This window comes from Palaemon carinicauda, chromosome 19 (assembly GCF_036898095.1).
Source record: "Palaemon carinicauda isolate YSFRI2023 chromosome 19, ASM3689809v2, whole genome shotgun sequence".
Lineage (NCBI taxonomy): Eukaryota > Metazoa > Arthropoda > Malacostraca > Decapoda > Palaemonidae > Palaemon > Palaemon carinicauda.
Genome location: NC_090743.1, coordinates 109,245,926 through 109,273,923, shown reverse-complemented (window position 1 = coordinate 109,273,923; position 27,998 = coordinate 109,245,926). Strand labels below are relative to the sequence as shown.

General features: G+C 45.2%; 1 protein-coding gene across 1 annotated transcript; it reads left to right on the top strand.

The window, feature by feature from the left end:
* Nucleotide 1: 1 nt before the first annotated feature.
* LOC137658719 (DNA-directed RNA polymerase III subunit RPC9-like) lies at nt 2-27,833 on the top strand. Its single transcript, XM_068393716.1, has 4 exons — nt 2-324; nt 18,425-18,557; nt 25,188-25,340; nt 26,529-27,833. Exons 1-4 carry the CDS (start codon nt 317-319, stop codon nt 26,646-26,648), a joined length of 414 nt encoding a protein of 137 aa, XP_068249817.1. The 5' UTR covers nt 2-316; the 3' UTR covers nt 26,649-27,833.
* The last annotated feature ends 165 nt before the right edge of the window (nt 27,834-27,998 follow it).

Sequence of the window (27,998 nt, the reverse complement as noted above, 5' to 3'; positions counted from 1 at the left end):
CCGTTGTAAAGGCTATGCTTCACCCCAGAATCTGAACGTGAACCTGAACGTGAATATGCGAATTATTTTCAATTTTTCCCATAACGTTCACGTTATTGTAGGTTACTGTACTACTGTCCGGCCACGAGTGTCTAAATCTGACGGTTATTTTTTTTATTTATCTATTAGGAATTGCTAAGCATTAGGACTTTTTCATACAGCCCACTTACATTCATCGAAAATTCGTCTGCAGAAGACGTTAACGTGCTGAGTACGACAAATTGTGACATTCTCTTATATCTCGGTGGACAATTGGAGTTACGTCAGTTAGATCGTGATGGAAATGTAAGTACTGTGTACGGATTTTTGATACCCATCTTAAATGAAAGGTCCATCTGTTCCGTAGATTCAGAGTAGCATAGGGTAGTCTTAGCAGATAATGTCATTAGTGCACCTCACGTGGTTTACTCTAAGCATTACTAAAGTCTTTACACTCCCCTCTAGCCTTCTACTTACCTCTAGTTCCTTTTCCATGCTGACATCATGCTGTCCATCCTCTTGCTATGTATTGCATATTACAAATATGAAGCAACTCTCCACTCCTAGCATACTGCTCTATAGCTAAAATGATGAAACCATTCCCATCTGCACCTCTTCTTGACATATTTTGCTTGTGAACCTTCCCTGTTCGAAATGAGAATCTGTAATACAGTAAAACTTTACCAACCTTCCTAGGGTAAACTTCGGTAGAATCCCACCCGGCGCTTTTGTTGTATTTTATATTTGGATCCTTAGTATAATGACGGGCAGGACCTCTTGCATGCATAGAACATCAGCTAACCGGAATTTCCCCACCTAACCTAATCTACAAGCCATGTCCTTACCTAACAGGCGGCTAATGTTCCCCTGCCACCCCCATTAGACTTTATTTTTTGCAATAGGGTTAAAAATAAGACCTATTTTTCATAGGTAAAACATGGGAACCCTACACATTACAGGACCTACAAGATTTTGTTGTCGTATACTTTCTTAAGTATTTAGAGTTCACACAGCATATTCCATGTTGATTGTCAAGTACACAGTATCAAAGTACTTATGTTATTTGTAGATTAGGGTAATAGTTTACAACACCACACTCTCCATTTACTCCAAAATCATGCAATCCTGCAGTTTTCATCTTCTTACACAGTAATTAGGTGGTTATTTAAATTCTGGGAAAGCAATAATTTGCAAGATATTTTACAGACACAAGAACATCACCTAACCTAACCTAAGGTTCTCCACCTAACCTAACCTAGGAGCCTTTCTTCCAAAATTTTTTTCAATATATAATTTCTAACCCTTTCAGGAACCTTAGTCGTCCCCCCTCCTATAGGAGTCTTCATTTCAGACATTCCTCTCTCGCCAAAGAGTTGCTACTGCTGCTTATGGTTGTGCTCCTAAAATATTTTTGGTTACTCGATTTTTATTGGTTGTAATTTTTTTCTATTGCTTGTGATGTTCATTACTACTATCTCATATAGTATTCCGGGTAAGGGTAGAGAGGACTTTAGCTATGGTATGCAGTTCTAGAAGGACACTCCAAAATCAAACCATCGTTCTCTAGTCCAGGGTAGTGCCACAGCCTCCGTACCATGGCATTCTACTGTCTTGGATTAGAGTTCTCTTGCTTGAGGGTACACATGGGCTGGCTGTTCAATCTTATTTCTCTTCCTATTGGTTTTTTTTTTTTTTTTTATGAAATCATCTTTGTTGTTACTGTTTCTTAGTATATTTTATTTTGATTATTTATCACTTCTCATATTTTTTATTTCCTTGTTTCTTTTCCTCACTGGGGTATTTTTCCCTGTTGGAGTCCTTGGGCTTATAGCCTATTGCTTTTCAAACTAGGGTTATAGCTTAGTTTGTAATAATAATAAGAGCCTTTGACATGTGGGAGGACAGGGCTAGTCACTTGTGCGCACTGCTTGTTGTTAGCGACCTCAGTAACAAATTCAACGGCTGTTTCAGCTCAAGACATTTGCTTATTTTAAAGGACTCTGTTTTTTTTATTTTTTATTCACATTTGACCTTGCCCTATCAATATGTTTCAAGATAATCGATGCAAGTCAATTTTCAAATTAGGATGGAGTTTTGCCCAATAAAGTGACTAGTATGTTCCCTAACCATGTTCCAAACCTGAAAAAGTACTTACTGTACAACCTGCTATCATTCTATAAAAACAATATAAAGTAAAGTACAATAGTATCTCAGGTTATGAGTTTAAGCCATTCCAGGAGAAAGCTTGCAACCCAAAATGGTCATAAAATAAAATAAATTTTGTTACAAGAAATGCTGTAAAGTAAATTTGCTTGATGCAATGTACATCCACAAATACACATATAATGATTTTTAAATGTTTTGTAATGATAATCAGAGTAAAACTATAACCTCCTAACATCAGAAATTAAAACTAATTAATAATTCTCAGTAAAAAATATTAGTATTTACAAATTAACTTGCACTTTACCTTTGAGGTGGCATCAGGGAGACTAGAAAGGAGAATGAGGAGGAACAGGGGGTTACTGCTTGGAAGGAGAATCTCCCTCCATGAGAGCTTTATTAAGAGTTCCCTCCCTTGAATGGCATTCCACTAACTGTATCATTTAGTTTACTCTTTCTGGACTCTTGGTTGTCTTTTTTACATTTACATTTAGTTTTTCAATATTAATCTTACCCGATGATCATGTAGCTGTCAACTCCGTTGCCCGACAGAAATCTACGGTCGGGATACGCCAGCGATCGCTTATACAGGTGGGGGTGTACTCACCAGCGCCATCTGTGGTCAGGTACTCCAGTACTTCTTGTCAACAAGACCTCAATTTTTCCTCTGTCGTGCCGCCGGCAAGACCTACATGGATACGCTGTTGTTTTTGGAGTCTTTTGTTCACGGTTTTGGTGAAGTATTTGCTCTAAAATTTAGCCTTCACTGTACAGGAAGCTTTTCCCTTAGCTTAGATAGCTTTTGGAATTAATTTGATTTATTGGTTAACGATCTTTGCTTTACTTTGGAATTCCCCCTTGACTGTTCCCTAAATTCAAGATGTCCGACCACTCTCAAGCTCCTAAATATAGGCGATGTAGTGTTAGGACTTGTAATAGGCGTCTTCCGAAGGCCTCTGTTGATCCTCACACCCTTTGTTCCGATTGTAGGAGAAAATCCTGTCAATTGGAAGATCGATGTGGGGAATGTGCGGGGCTTTCGGAATTCGAATTTAATGAATTCCTCAAATATACAACTAGGTTAGAGAAGGAGAGAGTTAGGAGGAGTTCTTCTCGCTCTTTGGTTTATTCCTCTCCCCATGTCCCTCAACCTTTTCCTTCCCCTGTGGTGGTGACCCCCGAACCTGCTACGAGTGCTCAGCCTGATATGACGGATATGTTGCGTGCCATTCAGGCTCTTGGTGATAAGGTGGAGTCGTTAGTTAGTGACCACAATCTTCTCTTGGCAGATGTCAAGGAGCTTAAAGTGAAGAGTGCAGTGGGAAGTGTTAGTGCCAGTGCTGTGCATAGTGTCAGTGTCAGTGTTGCGCATGAGGATACTTCTATGCGTGCCAGTCGTCCTCCCAGTCCGGGACCTCTTGCAAGCTCCCAAGCCCAGGGGAGAAGCAACGTCGAAGGACCAAAGGGTTCGGCAGGCCTTGATCGGCGCACAGTTGTATCCTCAGTGGTTGCGGGCGTATCTGATAGAGATCGTCACTTCCACTCCCAGACGAATGAGCCCTTAAATTCCTCGTCTGCGGAAGAGGTTTCCAGGAGGAAACGGTGGACCCAGGTCTCACGACCTATCAAACGTAAGGTCCCTTCCGAGCTAGTCCAACGGCCCAGGTGTAGCCACTGGGCCAGTTCGGACTCGCCGCAGTCATCTGATGACTGCACACCTCCCAAGAGAGGTAGAGTGGTGCCTCAATAGGCCTCTGCTCCAACCACTGTGGACCCCAAGTGGTCAATGCTGCAGACTATGCAGTCTCAGCTTGCGGCTTTGATGCAGGAGTATCAGGCAGAGAAGGTTAGCACCCCTCCTCCTGCGAGCGCTCCTCCACCTTTACGCAGTCCTCCCTGTCAGATGCAGCCGCATCGGGAGTTGCCAGGTTCCAGCACTATGCGGCAACCTCCTCAACCCATGAGGCAGGAGCCTCATGCTATGCGACAACCTCCTCAACCCCTGAGGCAGGAGCCTCAGGCTATGCGGCAACCTCCTCCACCCTTGAGGCAGGAGCCTCATGCTATGCAGCAACCTCCTCAACCCTTGAGGCAGGAGCCTCATGCTATGAGGCATCCTCCTCAACCCATGCAGCACGAGCCTCATACCATGCAGCAGCCGCATTCTATGCAGCATGAGCCTCATCCCATGCAGCTTGAGCCGCATGCCATGCAGCATGAGCCTCATGCCTTACAACCCGTTCTGCAGGATTCAGCCATTCAGCCTGCCCCTCTGCCTTTACCTCTCGCTACTCAACTCTCAGGCGATGAGGTTTCTGAGGATGAAGCTGCCCATCTGGATGATCCTCCATCTGAGGTGGAAGGACACAAGTCTTCGCCGCCTTCCTTAGACTTTCGCAAGGTCCTGGCTCTGTTCAGAGAGTTGTACCCTGAACACTTCGTGTCTGCAACCCCTCGTTCTCCTCCCTCCGAGTTTTCTCTGGGCATGCAGTCTACTACCCCTGCCTACACCAAGCTTGTCCTCGCCAGATCATCAAGGAGAGCTTTGAGGGTTTTGGGGGATTGGTTGCAGTCCAAGCAGCAACTGGGAAGGACCTCTTTTGTGTTTCCTCCTCCTAAGCTTGCTTCTAAGTCGGGCGTCTGGTATGCCACGGGAGAGGAACCTGGCTTGGGGGTTCCTGCCTCTGCCCAGGCCGACTTCTCAAGTTTGGTTGACTCTCCCCGCAGGTCGGCTATGAGACGCTCGAAGGTCTGCTGGTCCTTTTCAGATCTGGACCACTTGATGAAGGGAGTCTTTCGCGCCTTCGAAATTTTTAACTTCCTCGATTGGAGTCTAGGAGCCTTAAGCAGGAAGACTGCTCCTTCTGACAAAGATGCGGCCATGCTGATCATGTCCAGTATGGACAAAGCAATTCGCGATGGTTCTGGCGAACTTGCGGCTATTTTTGTCTCGGGAGTCCTCAAGAAAAGGGAACATCTATGCACCTACTTATCGACTGGTATCACCCCTTGCCAGAGGTCAGAGTTACTGTTTGCTCCTCTCTCCAAGTTCCTGTTTCCGGAGGAGTTAATCAAGGGGATGGCTGCGGCTCTTATCCAGAAGGATACACATGACCTCATGGCTTCTTCAGCACGTAAGGCGAAAACCTTACCTTCCGTGCCTAGATCTTACCGCACCCCTGTTGCTGATACACCTGCTACTAGGTTCATTCCGCCCTTTCGTGGTAGAGCCTCCAGTAGAGGAAGTACCCGTGCAGACAGTCAACGGGGCAAGTCAAAGAAGGGTGCCAAGTCCACGAAAAGCAAGCTTTGACTTCCTTCCTCTCCAGACAGCTGTAGGAGCCAGACTCAAGACCTTCTGGCAAGCCTGGGAGAGCAGAGGTGCAGACGCTCAGTCTGTCAAGTGGCTAAGGGAGGGATACAGAATTCCGTTCTGCCGCAATCCCCCTCTGACCACTTCTCCCATCAACCTCTCTCCCAACTACAAGGAGAAGGACAAGAGGCTAGCGTTACAACAAGAGGTGTCGCTCCTGCTACAGAAGGAGGCAGTGGTGATAGTTCGGGACCATCAATCCCCGGGCTTTTACAACCGTCTCTTCCTGGTGGCCAAGAAGACAGGAGGTTGGAGACCGGTGCTGGACGTCAGTACGCTCAATGCTTATGTCACCAAGCAGACGTTCACAATGGAGACGACGAAGTCGGTCCTAGCAGCGGTCAGGCAGGAGGACTGGATGGTCTCGTTAGATCTGAAAGATGCCTACTTTCACGTTCCCATCCATCCAGACTCCCAACCTTTTCTGAGATTCGTCTTTGGAGAGGTTGTGTACCAGTTCCAAGCCCTGTGCTTTGGCCTGACCACGGCACCTCTTGTGTTTACGCGACTGATGAGGAATATTGCGAAATTCCTTCACTTGGCAGACATCAGAGCCTCCCTTTATTTAGACGACTGGCTTTTAAGAGCTCCCACAAGTCGTCGCTGTCTGGAGAGTCTCAGATGGACTATGGATCTGACCAAGGAACTGGGCCTCCTGGTCAATTTAGAGAAGTCCCAGCTCGTTCCTTCCCAGTCCATCGTTTACCTGGGTATGGAGATTCAGAGTCGAGCTTTTCGGGCTTTTCCGTCGGCCCCAAGAATCAACCAAGCCCTGGAGTGCATCCTGAGCATGCTGAGGAGGAACCGATGCTCGGTGAGGCAGTGGATGAGTCTAACAGGGACTCTTTCATCGCTAGCCCTGTTCATCGAGTTAGGGAGACTCCACCTCCGCCCCCTTCAGTACCATCTGGCAGCTCACTGGAACAAGGATATGACGCTCGAGACGGTCTCAATTCCTGTTTCCAAAGAGATGAGGGCTACTCTAACGTGGTGGAAGAACAGCATTCTTCTCAAGGAAGGTCTTTCGTTAGCTGTTCAGACCCCCGACCATCATCTCTTCTCGGACGCATCAGACTCGGGCTGGGGCGCGACATTGGACGGACAGGAATGCTCGGGGATATGGAATCAGGAACAGAAAACGCTTCATATCAATTGCAAGGAGTTGTTGGCGGTTCATCTGGCCTTAATGAACTTCAAGTCCCTCCAGCTAAACAAGGTGGTGGAGGTGAACTCCGACAACACCACAGCCTTGGCGTACATCTCCAAGCAGGGAGGGACTCATTCGAGGAAGCTGTTCGAGATCGCAAGGGACCTCCTCATTTGGTCAAAAAGTCGAAAGCTCACGCTGGCAACGAGGTTCATTCAGGGCGATATGAATGTCATGGCAGATCGCCTCAGCCGGAAGGGTCAAGTCATCCCCACAGAGTGGACCCTTCACAAGAACGTTTGCAACAGACTTTGGGCCCTGTGGGGTCAGCCAACACTAGATCTGTTCGCTACCTCGATGACCAAGAGGCTCCCATTGTACTGTTCCCCGATTCCAGACCCGGCAGCAGTTCACGTGGATGCCTTTCTGCTGGATTGGTCCCATCTCGACCTGTATGCATTCCCGCCGTTCAAGATCATCAACAGGGTTCTTCAGAAGTTCGTCTCTCACAAAGGGACACGGCTGACGTTGGTTGCTCCCCTCTGGCCCGCAAGAGAATGGTTCACAGAGGTACTGCAATGGCTGGTCGACGTTCCCAGGACTCTCCCTCTAAGAGTGGACCTTCTGCGTCAACCTCACGTCAAGAAGGTACACCCAAGCCTCCACGCTCTTCGTCTGACTGCCTTCAGACTATCGAAAGACTCTCAAGAGCTAGAGGCTTTTCGAAGGAGGCAGCCAAAGCGATTGCCAGAGCAAGGAGGCTATCCACTCGCAGAGTCTATCAATCTAAGTGGGAAGTCTTCCGAAGCTGGTGCAGGGCCAATGCAGTTTCCTCTACCAGTACCACTGTAACCCAAATTGCTGACTTCCTGTTACATCTAAGGAACGTTAGATCCCTATCAGCTCCTACGATCAAGGGTTATAGAAGTATGTTGGCAGCGGTTTTCCGCCACAGAGGCTTGGATCTTTCCTCCAACAAAGATCTGCAGGACATCCTTAGGTCTTTTGAGACCTCTAAGGAACGTCGGTTGTCCACTCCAGGCTGGAATCTAGACGTGGTCCTAAGGTTCCTGATGTCATCTAGATTTGAACCGCTACAATCAGCCTCTTTCAAGGACCTCACATTAAAAACTCTTTGTTCCGTAACCGAAATACAAACCACGCTATTTACAAAGGGTTATTACTTTTAGCGTAGCTGAAATGGCGAGCCATTAGAATTTAACGAGGGTGTATTACCCCCGCGCTAGTTAGCGGGGGGTAGGGGAGTGGTAGCTAGCTACCCCTCCTCCCCCTCACACACAGGTGAATACTCACTTTCACTTTTGGCTCGGACTGTGACAGACGTCTCTGTCTTGGTCCTCGCTTGGCAGCCATTGTCTGTTTTGTCTTTACTTAATCGCTTACTTTTCTTTTACTCAATATATATGTAAACATGTTTTCATGTTTGTATATATATATTTGAGTATAGAAATAAGTAAGTTTCCTTTTCAGATGTGTGTGTGTAGTGTACGATATCTACGTGGAGGCCTCGGCAGTTAGGCCACCACGGCCTAATTTTATGGGTTGCGTCGAGTTTGACTTCGGTCTTTCTCTCTCTCTCTCTCTTGAGGTCGTTCACCCTTTTACTATGTTTTACTACGCCCTTGTAGCTTCCTTCCCGTGTGGGTGGGGTTGCTACGCCGTACATTTTGTCTCAATTAGTTTATGAATCTAATTGTAGTTGTTAATTTTTCAGCTTGTAGAACGATTCCTTTCGGGGTTTTCGTTTTTTTCTTTAGTGTTCATTCATTTTTAAATTACATAATTACATAGTTACATAATTATAATTGTTATAATTCTGTTTTGGTTACAGCTCTCCTTCCGCGAGTGTAAGTGGTTGTGAGGGCACGTGCCTGTTGTGTAATTCTTGTTCCTTTTCCTCGGGATTCCTCTTCGGAGCCTTCCCGGGGGAATGAATGTGTACTAATATTATTTGTTTTATTTTTTTGCAGTTACCGATCTAGTTCGTTTCTGTAATATAGCAACGGTGTGAGCTGTCTGGTTGAGTCCTGGGGATTCGGCTGTTGCTGCCTCCCCCCTTGTATTGTCGTCAGGGGCGTGTCTCCTTCTACTGGTAGTACTCCCGTGTCGACGGACAGCTCTCCAGTTCATTTTAGAACAGTCAGGAGGCTTGCCTCCTTGGACGGATAACTTTCCTTCCGAGGGAAGTTTTTTTTTCCTGTCCAGGCTTGAGCTTTTCCTCTTTTGGGGGGTTCTTCTCTTGCCTTTTTTTCGTGCGACTATGCTCTTGGTGCTGAGCGGTCGCACCTGCAGTTTCGCTCAAGGGGCTGGGCAACTGCAGGAGCTCCTCTTCGGAGGATTGCCCCTTTTAGGTCACTGGCTGACCAGTCTCTTCCACGAAGTGTTTCTCTTTCGTTCGCGAGAGAGTACACTCATAGAGACTCCTCTTCGGAGGTTTCTTCTGTTGCTGTTGCTGTTGCTGTTGGCCTCCCTCGCCGTAAGGCCCTCCGTCCGCCTCGTCGTAAGGGCCTCTCATCTCCCTATAAGGGTGCTTGAGGCGCCTTTTTTGAATCTCCGTTTGCAGCCTACAACTTCTTTTTCTCGATCTTCCGTCTTGGTGCAGATGGACAGCAGTCTAATCTCGTCTTCCGACGGGCAACGGTCTTCCCGACGGACAACGGTCTTCCCGACGGACAACGGTCTTCCCGACGGACAGCGGTCTTCCGACGGACATCAGTCTCCCGGCGGACAACGATCCCTTCGGGGCAAAGGGTTGCCCCCACGGGGGTTCTTCCCTTGCGTGTCAGGGTTTCCCTGCGCGCCCTTCTGCTCATCAGCGCTCTCCTGTTCGTCAGCGCTTTCAAGATGATCTTCCCTGCGGTTCCTGTTACGTGCCCTGTGCGCCCACGTTCGCCCTCGCGATCTAGAACTTCGGTTCAGGTCGGGGTCAAGGACTCTTCTTCTTTGCGCAGGCTTCCACGCGTAGCCTTCTGCTCGTCAGCGATCATCAGCTCGTCAGCGATCATCAGCTCGCCAGCGATCGTCAGCGATCATCAGCTCGCCAGCGATCTCCGGATCGCCCACGTGTGTTACAGCCGGCACGCCAACGTTCTCCAACACTTCTGAAGGAACATGGTTCGCCAGCTACTAGCTCAACTGCGGATGCTGATCGCCATCGCGCGACCCTCAACTGCGGATGCTGATCGCCATCGCGCGACCCTCAACTGCAGATGCTGATCGCCATCGCGCGACCCTCAACTGCGGATGCTGATCGCCATCGCGCGACCCTCAACTGCGGATGCTGATCGCCATCGCGCGACCCTGCATGATCGCCCGCTTACGCATGCTGCTCCTCATCGCACAACCCTGAACGATCGCCCTCATGCGGATGCTGATCACCATCGCACCCTTTCACGCGATCATTTACCTGCGCATGCTGCTCGCCATCGCACAACCCTGAACGATTGCCCGCATACGCATGCTGCTCCTCATCGCACCACCCTGAACGATCGCCCTCCTGCAGATGCTGATCACCATCGCACCCTTTCACGCGATCATTCACCTGCGCATGCTGCTCGCCATCGCACAACCCTGAACGATTGCCCGCTTACGCATGCTGCTCCTCATCGCACAACCCTGAACGATCGCCCTCTTGCGGATGCTGATCACCATCGCACCCTTTCACGCGATCATTCACCTGCGCATGCTGCTCGCCATCGCACAACCCTGCACGATTGCCCGCTTACGCATGCTGCTCCTCATCGCACAACCCTGAACGCTCGCCCTCTTGCGGATGCTGATCACCATCGCACCCTATCACGCGATCATTCACCTACACATGCTGCTCGCCATCGCTTACCGCCAGCGATCTTCTTCACCTACGCGGCAGCACGATCCCTCGCCGTCACGCCATCGCTTGCGTTCGTCGCCTCGAACACGTGTTCATTTACCTGCCCACCCTCACGCCCATTCGCCTGCGTGCCCGCGCGATCGCTCGCCTGCGCGCCCGCGCGATCGCTCGCCTGTGCGCCCGCGCGATCGCTCGCCTGCGCGCCCGCGCGATCGCTCGCCTGCGCGCCCGCGCGATCGCTCGCCTGCGCGCCCGCGCGATCGCTCGCCTGCGCGCCCGCGCGATCGCTCGCCTGCGCGCATGCGCGATCGCTCGCCTGCGCGCCCGCGCGATCGCTCGCCTGCGCGCCCGCGCGATCGCTCGCCTGCGCGCCCGCGCGATCGCTCGCCTGCGCGCCCGCGCGATCGCTCGCCTGCGCGCCCGCGCGACCGCTCGCCTGCGCGCCCGCGCGACCGCTCGCCTGTGCGCCCGCGCGACCTTTGCGCGGCCGTTCGCCCTCGCGCGACCATAGTTCGCTGCGAATTCCACAGCCGGTGGTAGCAGCAGGGACGCGTGCTCCTAGGCGGCACTCGGGATCACCTCCATCCAAGCACAGGTTGGTAGTGCAGGACGAAGACAGGTCAGTACAGCATTCTTCCCACCTTCTTTTCAGGCAGGAACCGTCGTGTCCTCTCCAAAGGATCGCCCGATCCCTTTCACCTTAGCGAGGATTTCGGACTCTGTGTCCTTGGAGCAGCAGACATGGTTTGATCCGCTGGCACGGGCGTTAATGAGGGTTATGAAACCAGCACTCACCGGCCAGGGTAACAAACCAGCGGCTGTCTCTCCTACGCTGAAGAGAAAGAGAGGAGTGGACTTCGTGGTGACTTCCCCCGGGGCGAAGTTGGTTCCCAAGAGGTCGGTCTCGAGGGTCCCCTCTCCTGCACGAGTACTCTCTCCTTCTCCCGCCCTGGAAGGATTTTTGGCGAGGGGGCTTTCCGTTCAAGATTTCTCCATCGGACAAGGGGTGACTGCTTACCTCTTCCTCTGGGAGCTTACCAGGTTCTTTCCCTCCTCGGTTACGGCCCGAGGTTTGGTTCAAGGAAGCTACAGGAAGATCAAGGGTACTTTCCTCCTCTCGAGCTCAGGCACCTTGGCCTTTCGTCGTTAAGTATCTACTTGCGGACAAGCTCGATGTTGTACCATCTGGACGCGCTGACTAAAGGCTTCCTTCGGGTGTCTCATCTGTGGAGGTCAACGACCTCAGACACCCTTCCATCCTTGAGAAGAGTTTTGTCTTTGCCCAAGGACAGAGACTTAGACATCTGCTGTGCGGAGTAAATCGACTTCCGGTTCCACTCCTCCAAGGCGCTTTCTTCCAGACTCTGCAGGGCTCCAGCTCCCTTTTCTTTCAACCACGTCGGCCTAAGTTATCGGCTACGACAACTGGGACAAGGTGTCCAATTGCAGTTTCCTCCTGTCAGGAACAGATGGCACGGGAGACTCCCCCGGGGGGGGGCATAGTCCTAAAAGGAGTTCACGAACTCTAGGATTGCAGGTTTTTTCGCTGGGAGGATGCTTAAGGTTACTCATCCGAATGACAGCTTCCCGATGCCCATTCCCGCACAATCTCTGTGAGTAGCCAAGGATATCGCGCCTGCCGTCTCTGTCAGCGAATTCAGTGTCTCTGAACCTCTATGCCATAGCATCAGCAGAGTTGCCCGGTTGGGCAGAATGATCCATACCTTAGGCGAAGGTCTTCCTTAGGATCATCGACGGCTTCACCCCCGGCCCCCTCAGTCGATCCTTTCTTGTAAGGAAGGATCTGAGAGGGGATGTCCATAGTCGACCTCTCAGCCCTGATCAAGTTTGTCGAACAAACTTCGGCCAGCGTAGACCAGCAGAATCGATCAGACTGGTAACGAGGCGACAGGACTCCTTTAACCCTGGATCGGAAGGACGGGTACTTTCAGTTTCCATTCCATCCATCTTCCAGGGTGCTCGTCGAATTCAGCCTAAACTGCAAGTATTCCTGCTTATGATGCAGTGTGGCTATCCCGCCTTGGCATAGCAGGTTTGTTTCCCCAGAGAACTCTCCCTGCCTTCCTCTTGGCCGCTCAGGTGCAGACTTCCGCCTCCTCTGCTGTTTGGAGGGCTGGTCAACTCCGGTAGGCTCGGGTTTCGACCTTCTTCAGCACCGGGAAAAGCTTCCGAATGCTGACCATGAGTGTGGGCTCATGGTATTTTGCTTGGAGCCTTCTCTTCCTCTGCCTCAACATCTGGAGTATCTGGCCATGATATTGAGTCAACCGCCTTACCACGTTGGAAACCCCGCTTCTCGTCCGTCCAGCGAGGTTAAGCAACGTCGGTACTTGGATGGGTGACCACCTGGGGACGCCAGATTCTGTTACCACATCCTCCGAGCCTTCCTTTCGGTTGACTGTGGCAAGACTGAGGAGAGTCGCAGTACCTGTTCTCAGTCAAGCAGAGTTTTCAGCCCTACCTTGGAACGTTTCCTAGTTCTTCTTTCCTCATTGACCCGTTTATAGTCCGAACGGTCGCCTCAGGATAAGTTCCATGTGGGGCGATCCAAGTTCCGGTGGCTTCAGGCAATGTTTAACCGGACTCCCTGGCCCTATGGGACCAGCGGAACTATTAAACCTGCAATGGGTGTTGACCTATGGAGCCTCTTGATGGTAGTGGATATTCTCGTCCTTTCCCCACATTCTTGATGCGGTTCTCGGACTCGTCAAAGGAAAGGGGGGGGGGGGGGGGGGGGGGGCATGTTCCGGTCCAGGCCTATGGTCAAGACCTGAAGGATACCTCTCCATCATTCAGGCAGGCTTAAGGGCCTTAGTCTGGCCCCTCTTCAGATCCTACCGCTCCTGCCAAGTCGCCCCGTTGCGTGTCGACTTCATGCTAACCAGCAGGGGACGCATTTTCACACCTTCACATCTTGCAGTAGAGATACCGGGATGATTGAGATTCTCTCAATTCCACCATCGGCTCTCTCATTCCAGGCAGGGGAATGTTTCTCTCAGACTATCCGAGCAGAGCCTCATAGAGAGAGTGTACCTAGGGGTCTTTGACCTTGGGTAACCAGCAAGTGCTGGTCTGGGGGACCTGATCGCGACAGCTTGGAACCTCAAGCTTCCGCTAGTTTTCCCCCCAGTCTCAGACCCCGAGACTCTGGCAAGATGCATTCCGGTGATGGTGGGACAACTTCGACGCCTGCGTCTTCCCTCCTTTTTGTCTGCGGACAATGGGTCTCAACAAAACCAGGTTGTCTGTCAACCTTTCAATGGGAGAGCTCCACTGGGACTATGCGCAGAACGGTTTCTGGACCCTCTGCTTCCCCTGACGGAACTCCCGGGAGAGCTTCTCCCACGGCGCAGACTACTCAAGCAACCACACTGCGACATCTCTCCCGAACCGGGGCGTCGCTTCGGCTTCATGCCTGGAGACACTACGCTTCCTCCTCTAGAAGAGACAACCCGCTACAGTCGCGGTACGGAGGTCGCGTCATCTGCGATAGTCATCCACAGGGGTCTCCCAGGCAAAGTGAAGAGTCTAAGGTGGTTGGTGCCGTGGGAGATATACCTCTTCCCGTGAGGCCTCTTCTCCAGCAATAACGGTCTTATTGCCTTTCGGCGGGAGGAAACTCCTTTCCGCTCTTGGCAATGAAGCCTATCGCTCAGCCTTTCCCTGACCTTCAGGCTTAAAGGAATAACTTTTTCCTGCCCGCTGGATCTATCCTCGCTCATGCGAAGCTACGATCGTCCCTGCCCTAGTCGGAGGAAGACCTCCAACTTGGAGCATGGCTCGGACTTTTAGTCCTTTAAGAGATCTTCTCAAGACCCTTTTACGACAGGCCTCGGATTGTATTCCGCCTTGGGTCTTCTGCTCACTCTGGCCACGGCCAGTGTGTAAGCAATCTTCTTGGTCTCTTACTACTCCCCCCCTTTCTAAGGAAGAGGGGAAGGCAACATTCAGGCTCGCTCCTGAGTTGTTGGCTAGACTCAGAATCTGAGGGTCCCGACCCTTCGGTCCGATTCATTCAAGATTTCGAGTCTCCATTCTGTGTCTGATGTCCCAAGACCTTCTCTTTCTTGCCAGTACAGGAATCGAGAGGTTAGCGCTGGGAACAGCTGCAGTTTGGCCTCAGTTGCAGCCGATCTGGGAACACAAGGAGGACATGGGGGGAGAGTCACCAGTATACCTCTTCAGCCCGGACTCAAGGACATTCATCTCGACCTGTCTTCAGACCCTCCCCCGTCACGTCGCCCTACAGCACGATGTTGGATACATCGCAACGTCCCTCGCCTTCGAGTAATACTACTCTGTGACGCAGGTGCTACAAGCTGGAGTCTGGAAGCGTCTGATGACCTTCGCAGCCCGCTTCCTGCAGGGCGTGACCCACAGGAGTCTCGATACGTTTTCTATCGCTCTGTGGTGGCTACACAACAGCTGGTCTAACCTCAGGCTCCTTTTTGGACAGGTAGCAGAAGGTTGAGGGCATTGTTATCAGGTTTTAGTCTGCATGAACGAAAGAAGTATGTCTGGCCCTTACTTCTTTCTTCATCATCCCCTCTACGGGGAAGCAGCATCCTGGTCTCTGCATAGCTGACCTCGAACCTCTGCAGGTAAACCATGCTTCCTTGTGTTCCGAGTATTGAGTCAATACTGTCGCGTCCCCCATACCCTGACGAGGTGGTATTGGGAACGTCCTAACCCAGAGTTCCTTCTGGAACTCCAGGTCAACTGCCTAAGACGGGTCACACTTCTTCCTTCACACACAAGCTTACGTAGGCCACATGGTTCCTTGCGGTGCAAGGAACTTGTGAGGTGCAGGGACTCCTTTTCTCGAGTGCGACTCACTCGGATTCTGAGTCCCCGGGTAAAGCCAAAGCCAGTATGGCTGGGGACTTTCCACCCTTCCTAAGGGATAAGTCACCCTTTGTAAATAGCGTGGTTTGTATTTCGGTTACGGAACAAATGACAAATTCGAAGATAATTTGTATTTTTCCTAACCATACAAACCTTAGCTATTTACACATATTTGCCCGCCAGCCCTGTCCCCCAAGACAAGTCCTACCTCTAAGTGAAAGTGAGTATTCACCTGTGTGTGAGGGGGAGGAGGGGTAGCTAGCTACCACTCCCCTACCCCCCGCTAACTAGCGCGGGGGTAATACACCCTCGTTAAATTCTAATGGCTCGCCATTTCAGCTACGCTAAAAGTAATAACCCTTTGTAAATAGCTAAGGTTTGTATGGTTAGGAAAAATACAAATTATCTTCGAATTTGTCATTTTCCTAGTATGCCTAGCAACAGCTAAGAGAGTAAGTGAGATCCACGCCTTCAGCAGGAACATAGGTTTCACATCGGAAACGGCTACATGTTCCTTGCAGCTCGGTTTTTTGGCTAAAAACGAGCTTCCTTCACGTCCTTGGCCTAAATCGTTCGAGATCCCTAGCCTATCTAACTTGGTGGGTAACGAGCTGGAGAGAGTACTTTGCCCAGTCAGAGCTCTTAGGTACTATCTGAAAAGGTCAAAACCTTTACGAGGACAATCAGAAGCCTTATGGTGTGCGGTTAAGAAGCCTTCGCTACCAATGTCTAAGAACGCAGTTTCTTACTACATCAGGCTTCTGATTAGAGAAGCTCATTCTCATATGAAGGAAGAAGACCTTGCTTTACTGAAGGTAAGGACACATGAAGTGAGAGCTGTGGCTACTTCAGTGGCCTTCAAACAGAACCGTTCTCTGCAGAGTGTTATGGATGCAACCTATTGGAGAAGCAAGTCAGTGTTCGCATCATTCTATCTCAAAGATGTCCAGTCTCTTTACGAGAACTGCTACACCCTGGGACCATTCGTAGCAGCGAGTGCAGTAGTAGGTGAGGGCTCAGCCACTACATTCCCATAATCCCATAACCTTTTTTAACCTTTCTCTTGATTGCTTTTATTGTTGTTTTTGGGTTGTACGGTCGGCTAAGAAGCCTTCCGCATCCTGGTTGATTTGGCGGGTGGTCAATTCTTTCTTGAGAAGCGCCTAGGTTAGAGGTTATGATGAGGTCCTTTAGTATGGGTTGCAGCCCTTTATACTTTAGCCACCTAAGAGTCGTTCAGCATCCTAAGAGGACCGCTACGCTCAGTAAGGAAGACGTACTTATTAAAGGTAGAGTAATGGTTCAAGTCGACTTCCTTACCAGGTACTTATTTGTTTTTTATTGTTATTTTGAATAACTAATAAAAATGAAATACGGGATACTTAGCTTCTTTGTTAACATGTATACTGGTCTCCACCCACCACCCTGGGTGTGAATCAGCTACATGATCATCGGGTAAGATTAATATTGAAAAATGTTATTTTTATTACTAAAATAAATTTTTGAATATACTTACCCGATGATCATGATTTAAATGACCCGCCCTTCCTCCCCATAGAGAACCAGTGGACCGAGGAGAAAATTGAGGTCTTGTTGACAAGAAGTACTGGAGTACCTGACCACAGATGGCGCTGGTGAGTACACCCCCACCTGTATAAGCGATCGCTGGCGTATCCCGACCATAGATTTCTGTCGGGCAACGGAGTTGACAGCTACATGATCATCGGGTAAGTATATTCAAAAATTTATTTTAGTAATAAAAATAACATTTTAACAAAGAACCTATCCAAAGTCAACTGCTTTTATTTTATTTCATGGACATGCAACATTGCATTATCATTACAGTCTTAAATAGATTCGGTACTCTTCCTGATGAATTCGTATCTATTTAAATTTTGCAGACTTTCCCATATTCTTAACATATCCTCAGTGGACATCTCTACATTCTCTTGATACAGTACTTCCCCTTGTTCAGCTTCAGTACACCTTTTCTTTTTCAGTGATATTGTTTTCCTTAAATGTACAACCTTCTAACTGTTTCTCATCAATTCAAGTACTGTACAGTAAACAGATAACTTTCAGTGTTAAGATAATGTTGTTATTGATTCACCAATGACAGCTCCGGTTCCTCATCGTCTAATGCTTCATTACCTTCTTTATTGTTTAGAATTATAATTGTACCAATCATGGATGTTGTAGTACAAATTTACTGTATACAGTAGTACAGATTTTGTAGGTCGCCCGCGCACGTTTTTTTTTCTTCCTGCCATTTTTTTAATCATGGGGTCATTGTGACAATACTACTGTATACTGTTAGCTTTACAATGCAGCACATAATGTCTTTATGATGAACATTAGTGATCACAACTTGACAAAGAACCACTACTGCACACAAAAAATGGAAAGATGTGTGCGAGATGATTCTTCTACTACTGCTGCTGGAAGAGTGAAAGAGTTGGGTAAGCAGTGTAAACTAAATGGTGAAAAATCCTGTGAACACTGCCTGGCAATGTCTGCTAATCTTGTTAGTACCTGTCCACAAAAGAATGTGCTTATGGAGGGAAAGTTTTCCTCGTAGACCGATAGTATGCTCGTAAACCGATTTGAATTTGCATGCCCATATTCAGTCACTTGTAAACTGAGGTATTACTTTTAGTACCTATATTGATAAGTTTCCATGCAGCATACAGTATTGTACAGAACAGTACTTCGTTGTTATTGTACCACCTAGAACTGACGTAAGGTCAGAAGTTATTGTACGAGGTAGAAACTGACGTAAGGTCAGATAAAATGGCATGAGGTTGATTTTATTTGTACATTTAATTTCTAATGAATGACATAAAGTCAGAACTGACGCCTGTCGAACCAACGACAGTAGCAGTATTATTGTACCTTTAGTCCTTGGTAAAAAAAAATTATTTTTTATAATTTATATAAATATTCTTTAATCATAGATATAATTATTATTATTAGTGTAGAATACGGATTATATTTCATTCTTTTTCAGAGTAAACAGCAAAGGGCCTATTCTGAGCAACTGGGAAGTTTATGCATTGCTTCAAGACCTTTGTTCTCAAGATGGAAAAGGTAGACGGAGCTTGGCCAAGACTCAGACACACCTTGCTAACATAGCTTTTGATGTAAGTAGTACTGAAGTAGTTGTATTAGTATATGGCACTTTACTCTTGTTCAAAATTTAGATCGTCTTCTCATTTCACACTGATAGAACTCGTTACTCTTGATACAACTTAGACTTTTTCATGACTACAGTATTAGATTGAATTGGGTTTTTAAATTTGGGGTCAAATTGCTAGTTTATCTCTCACAGTTTGAGATTTTCCTTCCTTTTAAACCATGCCTTAACTTTTAGAGAATGCTGTACTCACTACATGTTTACTGTTTTTTTTTTTTTGTCTTAGAGGAAACTTTTGCCAGTAAGATTGAAAATGCTTTGTTTCTCAAAACAGAAAAACTTAATAGTACTGTATACATAAATCCTCTATTAAAATGTAATTGTCTGCCAGGTTCTGCATAGGCTATGTGATAGTAACTTTATTCTGCTATATTTATCATCCTTGACATTCACTGTCCCTGCATGAATACAAACCCTCGTGCTTTCATAGGAGAATAACTTCAGCAAAGCTGAAAATTTATGAGGTAGAGCAACCCCCAATTTGACCTCGGCCACAATTCAGTATATGTACTGTTCTGTTGCTCTAGAGATTTTAATCTTTTCCTTTTTCTTTCAGATTTAATGTGCACTAGTAGATCTTTGTGTTCGAGGGACATTAATGGAACAAGCCCATGATATGCATTGTTTCCTGATAACTGTAATTCTTTGACGATTTTCTTTGCTAACTGCTGTTATCCCAACATACTTGTTCCTGTTTGGTGACATGTTTGTTGGTGCTCCATCAGGGAAGAGTTCTGCTGCTGCCGAGTGTGAAGGGGAGGGGTGCTGCCTTTCTTTTTAACTTCAGTGTCTTCCAAACCCAGAAAAGAGCTAAGGATGTATCACCTGGTTGTGCTGTTATAGTCTCTTTTCCCTTTCAAAGCATCTTCATCAGCCTGCACGACTCCATAGAACAGGAACTTTCAGTTTTTCCTTTTTCTTCGCTTCATCTTTGTAGAAACTTCTTTGTAACTTAAGGAGAATAACAAGTAGAAGAGGTCACCAAAGAAGTCAAGGAAGACTTTTTGATGGGAGTTACAAACCCGTGAATCATATAATTTCTCTCTCCATAAGAGAGTGTGGTACTGACACATTCCCACTCAAGAAGATGGTCCGAGTACATTCTCACCTCGTTCATGAAGTGATACAGTACATTCTGTGAACGTTCCCTTTCCCCAAGCAGACATACTGGTACAGTATGCAATACAAATACTCACACACCTGCTACCTGTGCTGTTTCTAATGAGAACGAGCATATTTATTGCTGGTAGGAATGAAAGGCTCTTCCCTGTTTTCCCCTTCTTGGACAATCTACTGCTTTCTCTTCGGTAGAGTGAGAAAAGGTGCATGCTGAGAACTTTCCGTCATTGGGAAATACAGTAGTATTGGACATGCTGCAACTGCTAACTATGCCCCATCTCATTTCAAGACAGATTCTTGCTGGAAATTATCCCTCTGGGAGAAATATCAGCACTTCCTACTTTTTCCTATAACCAAGCACTTTCAAAGACAGTGGGGATGAAGAGCAGCTCTCTTTTCCACTGTCCTGAACTATGTCGGTGAAGTATGTATGTACTCACCTTCCCCATTTACATCTCCTGATTTTGTATCTTCTTTGCACGTTACTGTGTATTTAGACATGGCACTTGCCACCCTGAAGAGAAAGAATTCACTGAAGCTCAGTATGACCAATTGGGCTAAAACATCGACTGATTTCTCTGTATAGTTTCTTAGAAAAAGCTGTGCTGTACCAGAATGCGATCCTCCCCTAGAAGCTGTTTACTCGACCATCCCCCAGGAAGTTTTGGTTAACTCAACTCTCCATGGAAAGGAATTTCGGTTAACTCGGCCCCTGGAAGGTGTCTCGGTTAACTTAACCCTCCCCTGGAAGGTGTTTCGGTTAACTTAACCCTCCCCGGGAAGGTGTTTCGGTTAACTTAACCCTCCCCGGGAAGGTGTTTCGGTTAATTCTACTTTCCCTGGGAAGATGTTTCGGTTAACTCAACCCTCCCTGGGAAGGTGTTTTTGTTAACTCGACCCTTCCCGGGAAGATGATTCAGTTAACTCAGCCCTCCCCGGGAAGATGTTTCGGTTAACTTGACCCTCCTCAGAAAGGTGTTTGTTAACTCTACCCTCCCTGGGAAGGTGTTCCAGTTAACTTGACCCTCCCCAGAAAGCTGTTTCAGTTATCTCAAGACTTCCTGAGAAGGTGTTTCGGTTAAGTTAACCCTCCCTGGGAAGGTGTTTCAGTTATCTAGACCCTCCCTGAAAAGGTATTTCAGTTAACTCGACCCTCCCTGGGAAGGTGGAGAATGTTTCGGTTAACTTGACCCTCCCCGGGGTTTTTCAATTAATTTGACCCTCTTGGGAAGGTGTTTCATTTAACTCGACTCCTTGGAAGGTGTTTTGGTTAACTTGACCCTCCCCGGAAAGGTGTTTCAGTTAACTCAACCCTCTGAGAAGGTGTTTCGATTAACTTGACCCTCCCCGGGAAGGTGTTTTGGTTAACTTGACCTTCCCCGGGAAAGTGTTTTGGATAAGTGGACCCTCCCCGGGAAGGTGTTTTTGTTAACTAGACCTTTCCGGGAAGATGTTTCAGTTAACTTGACCCTCCCCGGGAAGATGTTTCAGTTAACTTGACCCTCCCTGGGAAGGTCTTTCGGTTAACTCGACCCTCCCCGAAAAGGTGTTTCAGTTAACTCGACCCTCTCCGGGAAGGTCTTTCAGTTAACTTGACCCTCCCCGGGAAAGTCTTTCGGTTAACTTGACCCTCCCCGGGTATGTGTTTTGGTTAACTTGACCCTCCCGAGGAAGGTGTTTTGGTCAACTTGACCCGCCTCGGGAATTTACTTCAGTTAATTTGACCCTTGTTGAAAAAGGGGGTTCAATTAACTTAACCCTCCCCAGTTAGTTCCTGGTATTATTCGGTGACGTATCGGGTGCCTCATGGGAATACAATCCTAGTACATGACCTCGCACCTCACATACAAGGTGAGAGGTTATGTATCGGGAATGCGTCCTTCCCCTTGAATGTTTCAGTACTTGGTACAGGTGTTCAGATGCCTGCTGCCAGCTCTCGTACAAGACCGAGCGTGGTGAACCTCTTACTGTACAGGATAATAGGCCCTTCCTTCTTCAGAGAATTTCAGAGATGACAACCCTGAAGAATGAGTATGGTGGAACGGAGGATCAACCAGCAGTCCGAGTGTTAAGACTTTAGCAGTCCGTATTGTCCTAGCTGACCAATCCCACGAGACAATTTTCCACGAGTCTTCCTCCACATGGTTTTCTAAATACTTGTCGGACACCACAAGATCAGACGCCTGGCGATTAGACTCCTCACACCCGTTCTTCAGTGGCTTTTCCAGTCACAGAACTTCTAACGACTACTTCGTTTCAGCTTTATCAGTACATGATACTGTTGGAAGAGGAACCTATGATGGGTCTCATCACTTGTACGGGCTATGAGGTTTCCTCGTGGTTTTTCCCTTTGTGTTATATGTTCTTTAGAACGTTCCAAGTGTATTCTCTCCTTGGTAGACAGATCTCGCTTTTCTCTATGATCATTATTTTTCATAAGATCAGCCACGCTCGGTGTTTGGAAACCACAGGATTGGAACTTTGGGTTATCTTTACTTTTGATTCACCAGGGAATTGATACAATTCTCACTGTTATAGGTAGTAGGTTGGCCAGGGCACCAACCTCCAAGTGAGATTATTTGGTCCTTTGACTTGTAAGACAGTACATAATACATTGGATTCTTATCTCTGGGTATGGCTTATTTTCTTTTGCCTACACGTGCACCAAAAAGTCTGACCTATTCTTTCCACATTCTCCTCTGTCTTCATATACCTGACAACACTGCGATAACCAAAAATTCTTCTTTGCTCTAGGGGTTAACTACTGCACTGTGATCTTCAATGGCTACTTAACTCTTGGTAAGGGTAGAAGAGACACTTTAGCTAAAGGTAACCAGCTCTTGTAGAAGGACACTCTAGAATCAATTCATTGTTCTCCAGTCTTGGGTAGTGCCATAGCCTTTGCACCATAGTCTTTCACTGTCTTGGGTTAGAGTTCTCTTGTTTGAGGTTAAGCTTGGCCATAATATCCTATCTCATTTCTCTTCCTTTTTTTTTCAAGTTTTTATAGTTTATAAATTGAAAGATCTATTTTAATCTTATTTCTGTTTTTAAAATATTTTATGTTAATTAAATCTTGTTACTGCTCTTGAAATATTTTATTTTAATTGTTCATTACGTCTCTTATACTTTATTTCCTTTTTTCTCTCCCTTGCTGGGTTTTTTTTTCCTGTTGGAGCCCTTTTGCTCATAGCATCCTGCTTTTCCCTTTTGGAGTCCTTTTGCTTCTAGCATCCTGCTTTTCCAACTAGGGTTGTAGCTTGGCTAGTAATATTGATCATAATACAGCCAATAGATCTTCCAGCAGGCTGGAATCTTTGTGTTCAAGAACTTTTGAAGTACTGAAACTGTTCCATAACCTAGATCTTCCCCCTTTCAGAGATACAGTATTTCAATGCTTCAAGATTTTCCCAGGTGCCAAGATCTTCCAACTCGTTCGTGCAATAAGGATTGGAAAGAGAACTCTAATCCAAGACAGTGGAAGACCATGGTATAGAGGCTATGGCACTACCCAAGACTAAAGAACAATGGTTCGATTTTGGAGTGTCCTCCTCCTAGAAGAGCTGCTTACCATAGCAAAGAGTCTCTTCTATCCTTAACAAGAAGAAAAATTACAGTGCAGTAGTTAACCCCTTGGGTGAAGAAGAATTGTTTGGTAATCTGTGCTGTGATGTGTATGAGGACAACGGAGAATCTGTAAAGAATATGCCAGACTATTCGGTGTATGTGTAGGCAAAAGGAAAGTGAATCGTAACAAAGAGAAGGATCTAAAGTTGTACTATCTGGCCAGTGAAAGGACCCCCTAACTAACGGTAGTATCTCAACAGAATGCCGGTTTTTAAAAATATTCTATTTTAATTGTTCATTATTTCTCATACCGTATGTTTCCTTTCCTCTGCTATTTTTCCCTGTTGGAGCATCTTGCTTTAACAACTAGGTGATGAACTAGTAGTAGTAATAATGATAATAAACCCAGTGTCCTGGCTAGGCAGAAGATGAGGACCGGTTATGCTGATAACACATACTCCTCTTTCCTCGTACACCTGAAAACACTTAAGATAACCAAAAAATTTGTCTTCACTTAAAGGGTTAACTACTGCACTGTTCATTGGCCATTTTCTACTTGGTAAGGGTAGAGGGTACTCTTTAGCTATTGTAAGCAACTCTTCTAGGAGAAGGATACTAATATATTCAACCATTGCTTTCTAGTTTTGGGTAGTGCTATAGCCTCTGTTCTCTGGTCATCCACTGTCTTGGTCAAGATTTCTCTTGCTTGAGGGTACACAAAGACATACTAATCTATTTGTTTCCTTATTTCCTTTCCTCACTGGGCTACTTTCCCTTTTAGAGCCCTTGGGCTTATAGCATCCTCTTAGCTAGTATTAATAATAATATCAGCAAATGTAGGGAGGCAGCCCAGCCACTTCCACACAAGAATTTCCAACTCGACAGTGCAACATCTTCAAAGACTTTTCTCATCATTGGAGAACAGACTGAAAATTATATAGGTTCCACCCCTGACTGGATAACAAGCAATTTCTAACTAAGTATGGGCCTAAACTAACTTTAAGTATACCTATACTTAAACTGTTAGGAAGTTGCTGCAGTTGTCACTTTTGCTGCTATACAGGACTTTGTAGGTTGACATTTTTGGAAAAGTTGAACCAGTAAGAATTTGGTTCATAGAGACTGGCTGCTGACAATAAGTGATTCTCCTAACTGCTTTAATTACAGACTTTTCATATTCTCATGGGAACAAATCACAAACTTTCTAACTACATATTTTTCCTAGCTATGGAAAACAGAGTTCTTCAAGTTATACTTCTTGCCTCAACCATCCCTCTCAGTCCCAGGCCAAAGGTTACTATTCTAGCTGACTGATAGGTGGGAGGGGCTTCCCAGCCACCCACCAGTTGTCATTACTTTTCAATAGAAGTTCAGTTTGTTGCTATTTAATGTCTACCCCCTCATACCACTTGTCACTAACTAGCTATTTCATTAACAAATCAAGGCCTGTTCCTGCAAAGTTGAAGATATACTTTACTGTACATCCATATTTTAAAGAACCTAGGTTTGTATAGCTAGGATAAATTCATATTTCAAGATTTGTTGTTTTGTAGGTCTTGAAAGTATTAGATATGAATGGAATCTATTATTCCTTTTGTTTTAAATGAAAATTCAAAGTGACTAGGGAGGGACCATATTTGTGATCATTTTAATTTGGTGCTTATCCATCTGTACTTTTTAAGATTTTTTTTTTTTTTTGTGTAGCCTTATACTTTTGGGTATTGTACTACAATAATACTGTACATATTTCCTAAATAATTAACTGTTTTGGTTTAAGGGAGACTATCCAACTTGGAATTAAAATTATCATCATGGCATCTTGCCAAAATTATGTACAGTACAAAATAATGGTGAACTTACTGTATTCTCGTCTGTATTGATTAATTTTCAGACTCTAAAATACCTTGAGAAAACAGCTTGTCGTACTCAGAGTCCAGAAGTGATTCATGGCTTCCTAGAGTCAATTAAGGATTTCAAATTGACCAAAGCAGAAAAACTCCAGCTGGTTAACCTTCGGCCTACGACTCCTGTTGAGATGCAGTTGGTAAGATTTAATTTACTATTTTGTCACAGTTATTCTTGATTTAACTAGTTAATGATTGTAATCCAAAGTTATATCGACATTTCATTTGTTCCTACACGTATCACTAATCTTCGATCTTTATTAGGTGTGATTTCGATGAAGATGGAAGTGCCATTAAGCTTTTAATGAGGTAAACATAGTAGCCTGTTAGTGGAGCATAGGCCCTACCCACCAGATAGGGTTTCGCCCTTTTCAGTGTTCCATTTCCTAACTTCTTTTATTAAGTATTAAAAAGGAAAGAAAAAAAATTTAATTTAATACAGTATACAGTATATGAGAGGATAATTTATGTAGTTTTTATAAAATCGTAGCAGGATGTATGTCTTATTTTGTTTATTATGTGTATAGGGAGAGTATATTACTTTATAGGGATAAAATCCTATATAGGTAAAAAATTGCCGTACATCTAGTCTCTTGGAATAAATTAATGACACAGGGTGGGTTATTACTGTACCTAGTTTAATTCAAAGGCAAGCTTATTAGTTTAGGAGGTAGAAAGGTTTACCTTACTTATAAGAAGATTGAATTCTATGGTCAGAGACCTGCAACCCGGGCAATAAGGTATTTAGCAGAGAAATTGCAGGAAGTTTCATAGAAATACTCCATTTCCAATCTGAAATTATTGATTCAAATACCTGAAATTCATGCAAGTTTTCAATCGCCTCCCTACTCAATATGGTTCTGATATTTTTACGCAATACTTAAAAGCTACCTCAGAAGAATCAGAAATAGATGGCGTCAGCTGGGAAACGCATTTACACTCTAACTTCCCTCACTGCATCATTATGGTGAGAGCGAAGGATTTTATATCTTTAAAAAGTTTTATTCTTATTTAATTTTTTTTAGCCACGTTTTTCACTTGCTTTATGAAAAGCACATCAATTTCAACTACAGTATTGAAATAATTTTGTTTATAAAATATGGTCTCATCAAAATTTGTTATAGTTGCCATTCACTCTTCAACTGTTAAGTGTATTGTATAGTACAAATTCCCCTTTTAAGATCTAGGGTTCTACTTGGTAGCTAAAATGTCCCACAGAAAGAGCGCTATAGGAATTTTGTACGAAACATTGTGATTACTCCTCTTGAGTTTTGCGTTTTCATTTGACCTTATTTACCAAGAACACTTGGATCTCTCTATAATTCCAGATCATTGAGGACAGCGAGGAACGTTTGACAGAAGAGCAGGTGGAACGGCTTATCGAGTTAGTAGAACACCATCTTCCCGATGATCCACAACAGATGGTAAATGGAAAGCCAAACCAATAACAGTAGCTTAATTGGTTTTTGTGTGTACAGCGGTATCTTTTTTACTGCGGTTCTTGTTTATATATTGTTCAAGAGTTTCTGTTAATTTTTGTACTCTTACAAGTTGAATTCATCAATAATTTTGCTGTTTTGCATTGTTGAATTTTAGCGTATGAATATTTGGTAATGTTGTGATTGACAGGATTAATTAAATGTTTTAAGGTTTGAATTTAAAATTATGGTAATTTTTAACTGCACAAGCCCTTTGCTTTGCTAAATACAAATGTTTATGAAAGCACAATTGTCCTGATATAACATTTATCTATTCCATGTGATTAAAATTTTTAATGTAAACTAGAAAAGCAAATATTTTGCCAGTGATCATTGACCGTGAGATTATAATTTTAGACTAGTTATACACAACTACTATTTCTCAAGTATACATCCTAATACTGTCCTGTATTTTGTGAGCTATTTAGCTGTTTATTGGTGAACTACTTTTGTGATGTCAGTTTTTAAATATTTTGAGAAAGCACAGTAAATAATACAACACAGGTGAAAATTAATTATATCTCGCTGACCTTTTAAAATAACTGTATAGTAGTAGATAAGCTGGTAGTAAGAAATTTTCATGAGAACTTGTATCTAAAATTGGAATTTCTTCAATTTACATTTGTTATTCATCCTGTAAGTTTATTTATTAAATATTGTATAGCCATAATTCATTAAATTGTTTAGGATGTTTTCACCCTGTTATAGATTAAGAGCAAAACAAATAAATTTTTTTCACATTTCTTACATTTAAAGTTATAACTTCATCAGAAATTGTTGATAATTTTTTTTTTTGACTTGACAAACTCATGAATCTTTGCTTATCATATCTCTGATGTATATTTTATTGTAATAGTGTTAGAATGGTAGTGCTGTGTAATTTTGGTAAATAATTTTTTTCTTCGGTATTATTTAATTGCTCAAACACTGAATGTTGAATAAATAAAACTCAAGTGATTTAGCTGTTATGAATGGTAACAAGTAGAAGAATTCACCGAAATCATTTTCTTGCAGTTTAAATGGCTTGTGTATTGAAGGTTGTGATATGTTGTGTGGGGCTTATTGTGAAATATACAGTATCAAAATAATAATACTATAGAATGTATGTGACTATTTAAGCTGGAAAAAAACTTTAATATATTTTATATTGAACTATTTTGCCTTTATTTCTAATCCTTGTACAAATGTACTACAGCATGTTTGAAGTTTCCAGTATAACATGTCACATAAGTGACACTGATAAAATGAGTAGGTAATTTGTAGGCCTTTCAGACATGAACCTCCTTTTTCATTATTGCAATTATGTTCGTTAGAAACTTC

What these genes read in the sequence shown, in the direction of transcription:
- LOC137658719 (XM_068393716.1), top strand. An exon ending in TTGCTAACATAGCTTTTGAT is followed by an intron (nt 18,558 to 25,187) that starts GTAAGTAGTACT and finishes ATTAATTTTCAG; the next exon opens with ACTCTAAAATACCTTGAGAA. An exon ending in CTCCTGTTGAGATGCAGTTG is followed by an intron (nt 25,341 to 26,528) that starts GTAAGATTTAAT and finishes CTATAATTCCAG; the next exon opens with ATCATTGAGGACAGCGAGGA.